The 16,171-nt window shown below is 35.7% G+C and overlaps 1 protein-coding gene and 1 long non-coding RNA gene across 4 annotated transcripts in view; one reads left to right on the top strand and one right to left on the bottom strand.

The window, feature by feature from the left end:
* The window catches only part of LOC147656454 (uncharacterized), a 94,155-nt gene extending 82,201 nt beyond the window's left edge, over positions 1-11,954 (top strand). The window contains exon 2 of the long non-coding RNA XR_015294399.1: positions 11,621-11,954. This is a non-coding gene — a long non-coding RNA (uncharacterized LOC147656454). The remainder of the gene's footprint in view (positions 1-11,620) is intronic.
* The window catches only part of LOC100870541 (neural cell adhesion molecule 1), a 314,994-nt gene that overhangs the window by 140,250 nt on the left and 158,573 nt on the right, over positions 1-16,171 (bottom strand). For 2 of the 3 annotated variants that reach the window (XM_086915075.1, XM_086915074.1), the window contains exon 1: positions 3,326-5,381. The exons of the other annotated variant lie outside the window; for it this stretch is intronic. In XM_086915075.1, the coding sequence (XP_086771201.1) occupies positions 3,326-3,434 (109 nt within the window). In that variant the 5' untranslated portion in view covers positions 3,435-5,381. Of the gene's footprint in view, positions 1-3,325; positions 5,382-16,171 lie in introns of those variants that run through there. 3 annotated transcript variants of the gene reach the window in all.

A 16,171-nucleotide genomic window follows, 5' to 3' on the forward strand; every position in this document is an offset into this window, starting at 1 on the left:
TTTCCCCATGGAGGGGAAAACATAATTAACATCGAGTGTTTCGAGCCGAGTATCGTTCACGTGTGTATATGTAAAGCGGCGTAAAAACTATTAATTAACCTGGTACATGCAGGAAAAAGTTACCACACACGTTCTGTTTTTCATCCCTGCCAGCACCTGTTGAAACAAATGTTCAACAAACCCGACAGAACCGCGAGGATAACGTTCGATCACACGCTTGTAACTGGAAAAGCGGGCAATTGCAATCGCAATTAACCGTTTTCGAATTCACTGCGGAGCTTGTAGTATTAATTCGGCTCGAACAATGTTTGTTCGCATATATCCGTGTTGATGTATTGTTTTTTTTTTTTTCCTTTTTTTTTTCTATTTCCATACGTAATTAAGCGAACCTTCTCGATATTCTCTGGAAAATAATGAATTTTCTTTGACTTCGTTACAAATGAATTTATTAAAGCTAGATGTGAACAGTTGTTTTGTAACGTTTCGCGTTTATATATATATATATATAAACGTTTTCGAACGTTTCAGAGAAAAATGATGGATTCACATATGATTATTGTACATTTTTGTATATTTTGAAAATATTCTCGAATCAAAAGGAACGTTTGAAGGATGAATCTTCGTTCGTCGATCAAAATTATAGACTATCTAAAAATGTATCTAATTTTAATAAAATGTAATTTAATAAGGAAAAGATCAAATAAAAACCATACAACAATCGTATCATTTACGTGAAAACAACTTTTCAGCTATTATCCGTTTATAACGAAAATAATCGAAGCAATCACGTCGGGTGATTCACCTTGTCCAGCATCCTCGTAGAGATCATATCTCGTTCGCAGAAATAATCAATAGCCCGGCTTCCAAGAAGGAATTAACCGAGAAAAAGAGATAACGAAGGAACAGGTTGCATCGATGCGTTCGCGGAAATAAGGAAAGGGGTGAGCGCAATGATTAAATGGTACGCGAAGGACGGAGCCGTTTTAATAAATAGAGAAGTTTTACAACGAAGTTTCGCAAGTTGCGAAACTCGGTGCCACATTATTTTCCGTCTTACAACCCGGTAACCTGAACTTCCCTATTGAAATTCCAATTTTTTTCCCCTCCCCCGGGCCGTGAAATTTCTTTTCCTTTGTCACTCGACGATAAATTCAGAAGGGGGCTTAGAGCAGCGGTTTAATTAAACTAGTTTAACTGTCATTCCGTTCCTTCAACTTAGCTTGTTCACCGCACGATGTGGCTCGCTTCGAAATCGATAATCGCTGCTCCCTCCCTCCCTCCCACATTTTTATTACTTCTACGTACGGATTGTAGGCTTTAATATTAATTTCCTCGTGACAAAGGAGGGCCTACTCCATTACGCACGGTATGGAGAACCGGCCAGAAGTATCCAGCTTTATTGGAAATTCTTATTCGACGTTACCGCTCGCCTCCTTTCAACGAACGCTGGAGAATTCGAAATGGAGCCATTCACTGTGATATTAACGCTTTGAATTACGGCTCGATATTAAGACACTTTGACGATCGCGTTCACCGTGTTATTAAGCAGTATAGATATAATTAAGTATTATTAAATATAGCGAAGGTGATATTCGTGGTTATTGAGTATGAATGAATGTAAATCGTGGTTCGTCCCTTTTTTTTTTTTATTGATCGATTGATCGAAGAGATGTGCTTTCATGGCTTTTTTTTTTAAATCGAGAATGTAAATACGATATTCTATTCACGTATAATGGTATATAATTATGGATATATAAATTTAAATTTTATCACACTAAGAACCGTGTATTTTCACTACTACGTATCCTGTAAATTTATTTAGTTCAAAATCTTATCTGCATTCATATGAAAAAAAGTTAGATACATCCACTTGTGATTTGACGTTCTAATTCAAATTCAAAAGTTCAAATTCAATAAAAAAAAAGCCACTGTTTAGAATTATCTTCAGAAATTAAAGATACGATTTATAAAATCCATACAAATGTAACAATCTAACAATAAGGATATTGCATTTCTATTAATTCTATATATCGTTTCAATTTTTATAAAAGCAACGTTGCTTTTATCTTCGAAATTAAATGATTTGAAGATGATTTCCAAGAATAATCCTTTCACCGCATCAAAAGAACAATACCTCACTGTGAAAATAATTCTCATTATTCGCACGAAAACGTGCATGAAAACGTATTGTCGCAAAAAGATTCTCAGTCACGATATGTAAAATTCAGGAAACGATTAAAGTTAAAAATTGCAAAATCTTCGTCCATCCACTTACGAAATTTATTTACGTTCGTCTATCATGAATTTTCCTATAACAAGTACAAGCATAAATCTATCAAACATTTCTAAGAAATATTCCTTCGACTTTTTTATAAATTTCACAAGAAACACAAGAATTTACATGTATCTCTAACGAACTGCATTCAGGAAATCTTTATCTTGCTTCATAAGTTATAGCAAAAATGTACATTGAGAATATAAATGTTTATTTTTCTCTCTCACGCTGAATATGCAAATACAGATTGTAAGTGGTTTTCAATGTAGGAATATAAAGATTATACGTGACTTTTCTACAAATAGGAAAACATAAAATTATTTAATTCTTCATTTTCAATTTTCTATTTTTCAAAAAATTACGAATTTAATTACGACAACGAAATTAAATTAAATCTGTCTGTCATGCTATACTAGACGAATTAATTCAAGAATACCTAAAATTTGTCTACGTAAATTTATAATATTTATTTACCAGAAAATCGTCAGAAAGCCAATCAATCTGAATCTCGATAAATTGATTAAATCGATAAAAAAATTCTCGATTTTCTGTCCGAATTAAATAAAAGAAAGAAAAAAATTGAAAAAAATCAAAAAGCGTTAATTAGCCATCTTCCAAAAGCAATTAAACCTATCCGTATTACTTTCCACATACAACATCGCGCCTCGTCAAAATCTGCCGAAAAATTTTAGATACCACCGCCCGCTTTATAATTATCATCCGTTCGACAAAGCGAAATTTCATCCGCCGTTAAGACCGCGCACACACGTGTCCTCAAAGGCAAAGTACACCACCGGTGTAATAAAATTTCTCCACGCTCTACCCAAAAATTAAAGGAACAAAAACAAAGGGTGAAATTCAAACGACACCCACCGGAGGAGGAAATTAACCATCCTGCCTTATGTTATCTATCCTCTTTCACGGTGCGTTTTCTTCGATGAAAAATTCGGGGCCAGAAACGATCAGTGTCCCGACGACAACCCCTCCCCGTTACTCGTGATTGCGCGCCACAGTGTAAATATAACATAATAAGGGGGATGTACGACTCACTTGGCTTATCCAGATCAGATATCTCGAGCTGCGAGTACACCGTGGCAATCCCCAACACGAACACCGTGGTCGTAGTCGCGACACTCCACCGCCACCTCCACCACCACATTTTGTCTCCCTTTCGCGCACTCCCTGGCACACACACACACCCTGGAACCAACACCTCGCCGCCTGGCCGCCCCCCTCGCGCTCTCGCCGCCCTTTCAGCGGTTACCTAGTCTCGCGACCGTCGTGAACCGGCACTAATTGCAGCTGCTGTTGCTGCCGCCGGTGCAGCCGGTGTTCTCCTTCTTGTTGCCGATGTTGCCGCCGCTGCTGCATTGCGCCGCCGTCGTCGACATCCTCTCGAAACCCTTTCTGTCCTCGACTCGATTCTTCGCCCGGCCTTCTCCACGATTCACCACTTTTCTCACCCGATTTCAACGAGATGACCACCCGATTTACGTACGATCGAAAGCTTTCTCCTCCTCCTCTTCTTCTTCTTCTCTTGCAGAAAGCCTCTCTGTCCTGTCCTCCGACGAACCAATTGATCTCGTACGAACCCTCGGCCGTAGCACTCGTTCCAATTACGATCCAGGCGAGGACCACCTTCCGAGGGAGTCTCAATTAATCCACTTGTAAGGGGATAAATGAACGAGAGGTATTCGAACGTTGACAATCCCTCGCCGCGGAAACTTTTCAATTGGTGTACAGTTGCGGGATTTGACCGGGTTCTTTTTGTTAAAAATATTGAAGTAGAAAAAAATGTGCGGTCGGATGGCAGTCGGGATAATTAGGCAGTATTCACTGTGAAAACGTGGCGATGTATCGTAACGATAATTTCTATATCATGTATGATCACCAACGAAATCGTTACTTTATAAAAACTCGACGAGATTCGAACACTTTCCAACGTTCTTCATAATTTAACGAATACACACTATCGAACTCGATGCGCACTAAAGTACGAAAAAAAAAAAAAAAAAAAGAAAAGAAAAGAAAGAAAAAAAAATACTCATATAGAAGTAATCGTAGAAAATTGGCAGTGTAGCGCAGAAGCACGTCAGGTGTCGAATCGAAATGGCTGTTTCGACAGATTGGCGAACCGTGCTGTGCTCGAAGCCATTCACTTTCAACACAGAACTGTTGTCTTCAGAGGTGTTATCACGATATACTTTTCGAAGGCAACATTATTACGATCACGATGAGAAACGATGACGCGAACAATCCGCTTTAAAATTCGAATTGGTCAGCTCCGAAACGGATCGAATTTAACCGCAAGTAACGTTCTGGACACGAGTCTAGTTTACTGCACCACTAGCTCCGAATGAACTCGTCGGTTTGCCCCTATCTCACGGCTCGTTACTCGCACCGCTACTCGAGGGGCGCGTACACGGAAGGACATTCGCATCCAGCGGAGGCATCCGGACGGGGTACGTGCGGTCTATGCGTAATTAAATCCCCCTGTGTATCGATATTAATCAATCAACGAAATCAAATCCGCGGACGTTATTAATTAACTGGCTCGACGGTTGGAATTGGAACAAGATTTACGAGCCTCGAGTGCGAATCGTTCTTCAATTGTTTGTCTATTATTAATTTTCATTTCTTCCTTTTTTTTTTTTTCCTCCCCTTTTTTATTGTTGCCCGATCAAGTCGAGTTTAATTTCGTTTCTCTTTTTTTTTTTTCGATCCATCGGAGTGCAAACACGTGCTCGGTTTTCATCTCTCTGCCGATTGTCGCGCACCATACATTGACGTACTCTGTCCTCCACAAATGAAACACCATGCTCGCTCACATTGTCGAACGTAGTATTCACACTATCTCGAATTGTGCATATTTAAAAAAAATATATATGTATATATATATATCCTTCGCGTCAATCCATCGATCACGTTAGACGGATCATTGATCGATCGATGAGAGACGTGGCAGTGCGTAGAAATCAAGATCACGTTGTCCCGCCGCGATTTTAATTCATAAATCACAGGGAGCACCGTGATCGTGCTCGAACACGAGCGAACGAAAAACCCCTCGCTTGATAGAACCACGTCGAGTCCTGACCCGTGGCGGCTCGGTACTGAAACCATTGAGTAGCGTGGAGGACCACCGCAAGCCGGTTCGGCTTCCTTCGCGCCCGTTCGGCCAACTTCGGGCACGCTCGTACTACCTGTCCTCATCGCGCAAACCGGTCTGTCCTCGTCATTGCCGGCGCTATATCCACCTTTGCTTTTCCCTCTATACAATCGAGCTTCTTCTCGCCTCTTTCTCTCGCTTTCTCAACCACGCACGCCGCGTCGAGATCACTATGATTTAGCGGCAGGGCTAATGAGTCGTCATAATCGCCGCGGTACAAAGCGTGCAACTTCTTCGAGAGAGATCGACGAGGTGGCACGGATTCGCGCCGGCTGAACGACAGCTGGATCGTAATCCTGTCTTTGTCGCTTTCTTTTTTTAAATAAAGCTTGCTGTAATAAATAGCAGGAAACGTTTAAATCGTTTTCGAGGACGGGTTCCGTTTTTATTGGAGGAACGAATGCCGAAGAGAGAGAAGAGAAACTGAGATCGACTAAAAATCGAACCGCATTATATAAGATCCGGAGCGGGCCACTTGGGTTATTTGACTTTAACCGCTTGCGAAATTACTAGGTTTTATGGGTCGATGACGACCGTAATTCTCTCGTCTCGCGATATCGTGCGAATTGGTTAATATTCATGAATGTTACGGGATTGGATAGCTTTGAACGAGTCAAATTATCCGCTCTATTATACCGATGTAAAATGCGTGGCAATAAGAAAATCGAGGATTTTATTTGTTTTGATTGATACAATCCCTGGATATTAAATTAAGGACGAAATGAGAATGTTTCACTTGTCTATAAAAAATTTACTATAATTCTCAAGTAAAATAATAATTCTCACAAAAATTTTATTCTTTGCTTAGTTTTTATTCTCTTGTATGAGAAACCACATGTCTGTTAATATAATACTCAGATATAATTTTCTTGGTTTCATTTATGAAATAATCTATCGAAAATAAGACAAGCAATATGAAGTTACATTCCCACATTTCTTAGTGTAATAAAAATATCGAAGAAATTTTCAAATGGTTCATATACTAATTATAAATCTTTCCTCAATGCCTCATCCAATAATCAATATTATAATTGATTAGATTTCATATTGTATTTTAAATATAATCATTCTGGAAATACATATCGGGATTTGATATGAATAAATAATAAGATTTCCCTAAATAGCTTTCTAATAAAGTATCATCGAACTGAAATTGTAATTATTCATTATTTTCATCAAGAAATTATATCTTGGAATACAAGGTTAGCATTTATTTCATGTTGATATTTCGATGATCGAAACTATTCTATTTTCCAATTAAAATAAAAATTTTTAAAACTATTAAAATAGATTAATACCGATTAAATTAAGTACGTCAGGGGATATAATTAAGAAATATTAACGAATCTTCTCGTTTCTCCAGAAATTCGTTCTTAAATTCACCGGATAGACACTTGACTCGACCTACACTCTATAAAGGTACGCTCTCTTTATAAAACACTCATTTATCACATAATACTTCTCCGTAAAAAGATTCAGCTCCACATATATCTTATACGAATTCCTACACGTACACACCAAACACAACTACCACGTACCGACATCGACATCTAGTTTAGAGACATTCTTGGAATTCTTATCGCTCATGCATCATACCTTGCTTCTAAAAATCTCTTTATTTCTGCAGAATTAAGTAAATTAAATAATTAACCGATAAATCCTTTTATAAATTGTTTGGATAAAAATTTTAAAATTATAAAAAAGTTGGAATAAATTATTATAATTGTTTCTAGGCGAACTTTATAAATATCGAATAAATTTTCAAACTCTGCAATTTCGTGCAAAGCGTTATCATTAGACACCCGTTCAAAAAGAAATACACTTAATACCCAAAACACGTTTCATCGACATTGATAATTTTACAGATTTAAACACGGCCAAGCCGAAACGAGGTTAATGAGCACCACGGAACATATGTTTCGATCGGAAGATTGGAGGGATTGAAAGGGTAGAACGCTTATTTACGTCATAAACATGTTCATGAAAACTGATAGTTCGTGCATAGATGGTGCACGCGCGAGATAACACCCCTCGAAACTTCATGACTACGAGAACTCTCTGCGATCACGATAAATTCTGGCTTTCGTGTTTCCGTCGCTATCGGGAATCGCCTGCAAATCACTTCCTAATCCTCATCGAGTAGGTATCTGCAAAGGTACCTTTCCTAAATCCCCTTTCTACGTTTGAGAACAGCTTAGTTATGTATATCGTTGTTTTCCTATCCGTTTACCATATCCTTCGATGGAGCGAGATTTTTCGTTCCTGATTATGAAACAATTTCACTATATTACATTAAGAAATTAAGAGAGAATTAAAGTTTACGCACCATGGAATATCGAACAACTAAATTATGAAAATTATTCCAAGAGATTCCACTTTTGTAACGAAAAATATAATGAAATGTTAAATTCAGTTCAAATAAATTAATTCAACAATATTTGTAAAAATCACAAGAGAAGAAAGATGATTAATTTCGTTAATTCAAATTTACTTGTGATTTTAGTTTTTCTATAATAATAAATATTAATTTTGTAGATGAGTTTGTAGTAGATATTAATTTTAAATTATTATAATTAAATAATAGGAATGAAGCTATGTACAGAAAACTTGCAAGATTGGAATCTGTGGAATCCGTGCCCGATGGCTGGTGACCCCCGCGAGACGGGGACTTCATATCTATCGTCAGAACATTTTCTTGATTCTTCGATTTCTTTATTGCCCTTTTGTTTAACACGAAGATTCTTTAGTATTTGATTCATTTTTATTTATATGTATCTTATTATTAATAAATAAAGATATTGATAAAGAATGTTCTTTGATGATATACATATAATTGTACATAATCTTTTGTAAAATAGTTATATCAATAGTAATAATTTTCTTCAGTTATTAGTTCTATTGATGTTTAGTTATCTTTTAACATGAACGAATGCTGTATTAAGATATAGAATACGATAAACATAATATTTGAAGAAAATTAATATAAATAAAAATGAAGAAAAAATCTTTTAAGTTAGAACTGTCATATAAAGAGCATTAGCTGATGAAATAAAGAATGTTATGTAAAAATCTTCTTCTTACTTTTTTTATATATGTTTGCTGATGGTTATTGCGGCCATCAGTGGAAGGAATTATAAAACGGTCTCTGAATTATTACCGTAAATTCTTTTTTCTCTTTTTTAATAACACAAATTCTTGAGTCATTACCTAAACGTTACATCTAATTCTCGTCAAAAAAATGTGAAGATTAAAGCTAAATGTCAATTTTTTTTTAATCATTTATATAGTATAATTATGCTTTCACGATGAAAATTACTGTAGAAGATTGTTAGTTTTAATTTAATACATACTCAATGATTCTTTGAAATGATTCTAGTACTTGTCGCTGTAACATAAAAAATAATTACATTATAGATAACTTTATTTATGATCTATAAAATTTTATCAATAATGTTGGTTTAACATATGAAAAGGTGTTAATTATATGACTTTATCGATAGGAATCAAGTTCGTAATTTATTATTTTACATCTTGTAATTTCGTCCTAAATTTTATTATTGTTCAAACTTTTACGAGGTTGCTCATAACGACTAGATTCCTAGAACAGTGGATTCTAACATCTCAACGATCCTATCCAATGCATCGTTAATTTCGAAGAAAAATCGAACGATTTCGAAATCTCATGGAATACAGTGAAAGCTAATCGCGTGACTAGAACAGTGTCGGATTTAATGTATTTTTTAAAAAGCCTCGAAGGCTGAGAAATCGAATTGTAATCAGAGACGTGTGCTCGTGAGATAATCGACGTGTCAGGGTCAACTGTAGTAATTTATCTATATCAAGATACCGATACTATGCATTTTCTCTTTCCTTCTTTTTAATTCGCGAGTTCAGTTCGGTGTTCGCTTTCAATTGCAAAATTTCTTTCTTGTCTTGGTCCAATGAACAATTATTGAGAGTAAAAAATTAATGGTAAGGAAGAAGAGAAATAATTCGTAAAATTTTATTTTCCTTTTAAAATCTAAATTATTTTATAGCAAATAATTCTTGATGACGATAATGATGATATTTTTAAAAAAATACTTGTTGAGACGAAGATATTAATCGGCAGTACAGTGACCAATAACGAAGATTGAATCCGTTATTTAAGAATTGAAAGCAATTTTTTGGATGTTACAAGCAATTTACTGATAAATTAATCTGTGACAGATTAATTTATTTTATTATTTACAAGTAACAAGGTAATGTGCGTTAAAAATCAATTTATCACATGATTAGAAAGTTTCATAAATTTTGTTAAATTGCATCAATTGCTAATTGCTATAAAAATAAAAAAAATACAATAGAAAAAGACCAAAGGAAAAAAAGAGAAAGCTTCTAATACCTTTATTCGTTATATATCTTGATTAAAATAGATAATTTTTATTCAAATGAATAGAAAATTATCATATATGTATAAATTATAGCAATAATTAGAATTAATCAAATTATTATGAAAAAATGAAAAACTTAGTAGTCAAATAATTCATTTCCACTTGATTTCTTTACTTTATATGAAACTTATCTATAAAATCTATGATCAAAATTTGACATCACGTTGGTCAAACCATGTTTTATGTATGGCATACGTAAAACATGCAAGTCAGCCTCATCGATGTTTCACCAGATCGTATTTAATCCCTTGTTCGATGGGAATGCAAAATGTCCATATCATTGGTTTATAAACATAGAAATGTACATGTAACAGAAACGATGCCAATCTCGACGTTGACTCCGAATATATGTACCGATGTCTCATTAATCTTACAGAACTGAGTCAGTTCGGTTATACTAGTGATTGACAATGATTATTCATTATGTAGAATTCATTGGCTTTAGTACAAAATTTTAATCCTTGGCTTAAACTGATGGAATATACGGAACACATTAATCACACTGTACGTTCTATTACAGTACGATATTCAAAGATTAATATCGTTGTTAGAAAGTTGAAATAGTATATAGCCATTTACTATTTTCTTTAAAAAAAAAAAAATGTAAAAAAATTACTATAATAAATGTGGAATGAAAGTAAAAAATGAAAAAATGCAAATTGAAATGAAAAATAAATTAAAATGAAGTATAATTCGTTGAAAATCTAGTGACATGGAAGTAATAAATTTAAAAAAAAAAAAAAGTATAATTAGAATAAGCCAAAATTAGAAATGTGCCGAACTAAAAAATTTAATTCCAAAAAATATATTTTCTCAAAAAGCAAAAACTCTTGGCTTCGCCAGAATTCTAATGAAATATCCCACGTAATTATATTCATTATTCTGTTAATAGAACAGCTAATCGCTACATGATACATGGAGGTAAACGTCACTATTGAAAAATAGAAGATATTCCCAAGACCTTCCCATTTCCTGTTCTCCGAACTTAATATCTTATGAATATGCATTATTTAGGTGGCACCAAGCCATAAAATCGTGACAAATATTCTTCTTCAAATTGTCATAAATATATCCAACCATAAATATTTCTTCATTATGAAAATTCAAAGATTACAATTAAGAAACGTGATTTATAACGTAATATAAAATATTCTGAGGCAATCTGTTTTTCGTATTTATTCGTTTTAATCATCATACGAATAATAAAGAAGGATATAGGCGTAGATCTGAAAATGTTTCACTTACAAGTTATATACAGACATAATCCATAATACAATCTTATAATATCTTGAAAAATTAATACATAATATTATACTTGAGTAATTTTTCACATTTGCTTCTACAAATTTGTATCTCGAAAATTTTAGAATATCTACATTCATAACTTGTCTCCATTCACTATAAATATCGCTGAATAAATAATTTTTCCCAATTTTTAATTTATTTATTCTCTAAATTCAAAATTTCAATACTTTTTCAATAATATTCTTTATAACAGATATTATCAAAACCATTCTGTCCATTATTAATTTTACATAACATCTTCCAATTTTCGAATAAAAATAATACAAATCCCGATACGATATTTAAACAACTTCGAACAATCCCACACACGAAGTTTCTTCCTCCCAGCGCATTTTTTTCCCAAACTGTCAAAGCATAGACGATCCTTACACAAACAATCCGTATAGCGTTTCGAATCAGTGGAAAAGCATTAAAAAGTCGTTAAACGCATCCATGTTTCAGATTATCCGGGATAAAGCCACTTGAATGCGGATTCGAAAGACTCTCGGATGCGCTGGTAATCGGCGGCTGCCATTCAGAACCTGGCGGCTTGTGAACTGGTCAGAGTGTGTCTGGTACTAGCCCAGACCGCGTGCCGGATCAACGATATTTTACATCGAGCACAGAACCCGCTTTCATAACATTCCCAGAGGATTGGAACCTGACACCACGTCATACATCATAGTACACCGTCGAATACCGAAGGCTGTTAACCCAAAGCACAAGTTAGATACGATGTAGGTTTCCCGTGGCCTCCTACTTGTCGAATAAACTATGAAGCCTGTCAGTCACACCATTTCCTCGTCCATGATCGCTTTATTATTTCCATTTTTATCTTTGCCATTTTTGTACTCCCTTCGTCCACAATTCAGTTCGTTTTGTTCTTGGTCTTTGGTCCGTAACACTTGCCGTAAATATCGCATCATTTTTATATTTTGACGATTAAAAATATACTTGCCATTGAACAAAATTTTCAATAAAATATATAATCCATTCCATCGTGTTTCACCAGAGAAAAATTTCTCAAATAAGTAGTAAATTTCCACGAAGATGGAATCACGTTAAATAATATCTTTTTCGTTTTTCTTCTTGCATGAATAAAAGAAAAATTCCTTCTCCAATTGACTTCTACAAATTGCAAAACAATTCTCCCGATTCGGCCATAAGCACGTTATACGTATTAAGCGCTTAAGTGTAGGTGCCGCCACTATTGTCAAAATCGATCAGGAGAAATGGAAAACCGTCGGCCGTGAGTTTGTTCCGGTCGAATAGGAGGGGTAGCCAGGGGTTAAGGGAAGGGCGAGAAGTACTAGATAGTCCGTAACAGTTAACGGTGGTTCAGGATGGCCAGGACGTAATGTAAAAGGGGGTGAAGGAGGACCGTGTGGAAATTTATGTCAGTGTTTACGCGAAAGTGGATGGTGCTCTTGGCCAGGCAGGCGGAGAAGGAGAATAGTTATTACGATTACCGCGCAGAATAACGAGTTTCCATCCGGAAAGCAAAAGATTTTGTCCATTCCTTCTCCTTTTCATCCTTCATCGCACTCGCTCTTCCTCATAATCTCTTTTCTTTTTCTTTTTTTCCTTTTTCATTCATTCTCGATTTCTTTCTTTGTTTTTCTTTCCTCTCTCTCGGTTTCATTCTTTCGTCCAATTTTGTTTTTTTACCCGCTAACGGCTCCACAGGGAATCAGAAGTTTCCAGAGAGGAAAAAATCTTGCGAGAAGGGAGGGTTAATTTAACGTATAATTTCGCGATGCAGAAATAGAGGGGAACGTTTTCTATTCAGAATGTTTGGTACGGTTTATTATTATGCTTCGATCGTGTTGTGATTTGTATGTATATCTAAAAGATTAACACTTCGTAAAACTGATTGGTATTGATATAATAATATAAGAATAAAATGAATCTCGTCATTTTCCACGTGGATTGCATCCGTACGGAATATATCTGTATATAAAAACTTAATTCTTCGTTTCATTTTGTACGAATATATCGTTATGGGAAAATTCAGAATTAGTTTGGACATCATATCGTTACGGGCAAATAAACAGCGAAAAAAATAACACGAAATGCGGAAGAACGAAAATATTAATTTTCATAGAAACTATTACTCTTCCAAATACCTATTATATTTAGAACTCTCAAACGAGATATGAAAATTTTATCATATTTCACAGGTTTAATTTCGCTCGGATAAATTCTCAGATAAATTTTCAGACGTATTGAATTTTAATCCAACGAGACGAACTTTTATCCTCGAAAGTTCAATTATCAATATCGATTAATATCGAATCATCTATCCGCGATGAACAGATGAGCAAAATACATCCAAAGGTAGTTCTCGTTAATCTTTCTTCGTTTTTTCGTTTCTTCGGCGAAGATGAAACGCGCGGCGAGATATCTGGCAGAAAAATAAGAGGAGTGGCGCGGTTCACCGGCGCAATCGCCGCTTGAAAAACGTGTTCGAGCAACGATAATGGACAACAGGGGCGTGATACGAATATCACGGCCATTCGCGCGAACCTGTTCGCATCTTCATTATGCATCCGCATCCACTGTTCATGGGAACTCGTGGACAGGCCACGTATTATGCAGATCCAAGACGGTCCAAGAAACAAAAATGACAAAGGGCCCGCACTTCTTTCACGCTTTTGCTTCACCGTGAAGGAGAGAAAAAAAGGAAGAAGAGATCTTAAACGTCGAAATGTTTCTCATTTGCAGGAATCGTTAAGGAGAAACTCGGTCTGCTTTCAATGGAATCGATCGATAAATCACAGAGTTTACGAGATGGTCAGGGACCAGAGCTATTTTTCAGATTAAAACTTACTTTTTCTATGGAACGATACTTATAGATAATATGTGATGATTATAATGGAGATTTCTTGGCGCATCCTTATATTTCTAAGACGATTCCTTAAATTTCCTCCCACCTCGATCTACTTCGATTGAATTTCTTTGAGTTGAACTCAAATCGCTATCCCCTCTATCTCTGTTTGTTTCCTTTCTGAAAGAGAAGCACGTTAAAGGAAAGGAGGAATCTTTATATAAACAGAAATCCATTGGAAACTTTTCAAGAAATCATTTGCATAAAAGCAATCGTTTCTTTTTTTTCTCCTCCCCCAAATATTCAAAATCTTCAATTTTCGCTCAAAGTCATCTTTCACGAGTAAGGAGTATAACGTAATGCAGCGACAAATATTCTGATACATCGACGTTACACGCAGATGGTGAAAATTATATCATTTTTATCGAACGAATGCACGTGGATCCAAGTTGCGAATTCGCGTAGCCGAGCGTGTATCGGTATAACGCTTCGATAAATTCGCGCAACAGAAGCTTCTTCGCGGGATTCGTGTAAAAAGTCGTAAATTTGTCGTCGCAGCCGTAGGGACGAACGAGTTGGAAAAATTATTTGCGGAACTGTTCGAATTCCGCGTGTGCACCCGGTGGTTTAATTAAAGGAGGAGGGGGACGATGAATCGCCAACCACGGGGATAAATTTCTTCACCTCCCTTGTTGCGTGGTATTAATTTTAAATACGTCACTTATGCCCCTGAAGAAACTGAAACACTCACAAATAACATTTTAATCTTATCGCAAAATAATGATACTGATATCCAGATAACTTGTGAAATAAATTAAACTCATTTTATTGATTTCTATTTGATGATATCGATTGCAATTTGAAAATCAAAAAAAGAAAGAAAGGTATTTCGTTTCCATTCTTCCGCACGGTGTTAACTATATCTCAGTCAATTAAACTTTGCATAAATATTCATTTATGTATATATATATATGATCATCATAAATGAATTAATCCCGTGTTTAATTATCAAACAATATTCATTCCTTCAAAATATTATCATAAATTATTCTTACGAAATGAATAGGATTACGAGGGAAGCAAAGGTATCGTAGAAAAATTTCAAGAATATTAGATCATCACGGTTGACGCGCTTTATTATTGCCTTTACGGGGCGGTTGCCTTCACAGCGGATCATCGTTCAAGCTTTCGTATTGAAATGAGCAGACAAGTCGGCCGTATCTTATCGAAAACGTATACGTTCATAACGAAAGGGTGTTTCTCCCCCCTCAGAAATGGGAAGAGGTCGCAATATACTTGTAAAGTAGACAACATCCGATGGATCAACATAATAAGAGGAGGGCCGTTGAGAAAAAGCGGGAGTTGAAACGGGGAGAAGGGGAGAAAGGGTGGTTGGAGAGAAGAGGAGAGGAAGGTTTCGCGAGAGGATTTGCCGTGGATAGGAGGAGGAGTTCACCGGTTGCTTCCACGACCCCTCTTCTCTCTCCCAAGGCTTTCCCCTTAACGAGGAACGACTTGTCCTCGTTACCACGCTCAGAAAACACAGATCAAGGGAGGGGAAGGGGAGAAAGAGATGTTTCTTTTGAAGCGAAGAATTCAGAGAGCCGTGGGGAGAATTAGTACGTGGTATAACGCGATGCCTTGGCGAACATCGTTGCCTCCATGCCTGCCTGTATCCAATCTTTCAAATGAATGAAACGCGTGGAGATATTAATGATTTTAAAGATGCAAAACCCCTGTTTGTGAATATATATTAAGATGAATAATTGAATTTGTATTGCGTAATTTCTTTGTACGAATGGAGAAGAGATTTTTGCACGCAAAAGAATATTATTTCTCCTTCTCTTTCTTTTTTTGTCGCGGAATAAGAGTTGAGAAAATTAAAACGATTGAATCGAACGTATACATTAAATTGCCGTGGCAATTTATTTACTTTATAATTCATAAAAATGTATCGTAATTGGTCTTGTTATCCTCTGCTTCCTTATAAATGGCAAAATAAAAAAAGGAAATGATATATTAGTGAAGCATAATTTGGATTGTTAGGGTAATAACTCTGTATTATTTATATTTGGCCGATATTGCTCAACAAGAAAAAAAGCTCGATTCGTATTCAATGAAGGTTCGAGTGATTGAGGCATCACGTACAACTACGTGCTCAGCCGTCAGAATGTTGACATTTGATG

The sequence above is a fragment of the Apis florea genome, unplaced genomic scaffold (genome assembly GCF_048593485.1).
Source record: "Apis florea isolate Af1SG1 unplaced genomic scaffold, ASM4859348v1 contig_3766_pilon, whole genome shotgun sequence".
NCBI lineage: Eukaryota > Metazoa > Arthropoda > Insecta > Hymenoptera > Apidae > Apis > Apis florea.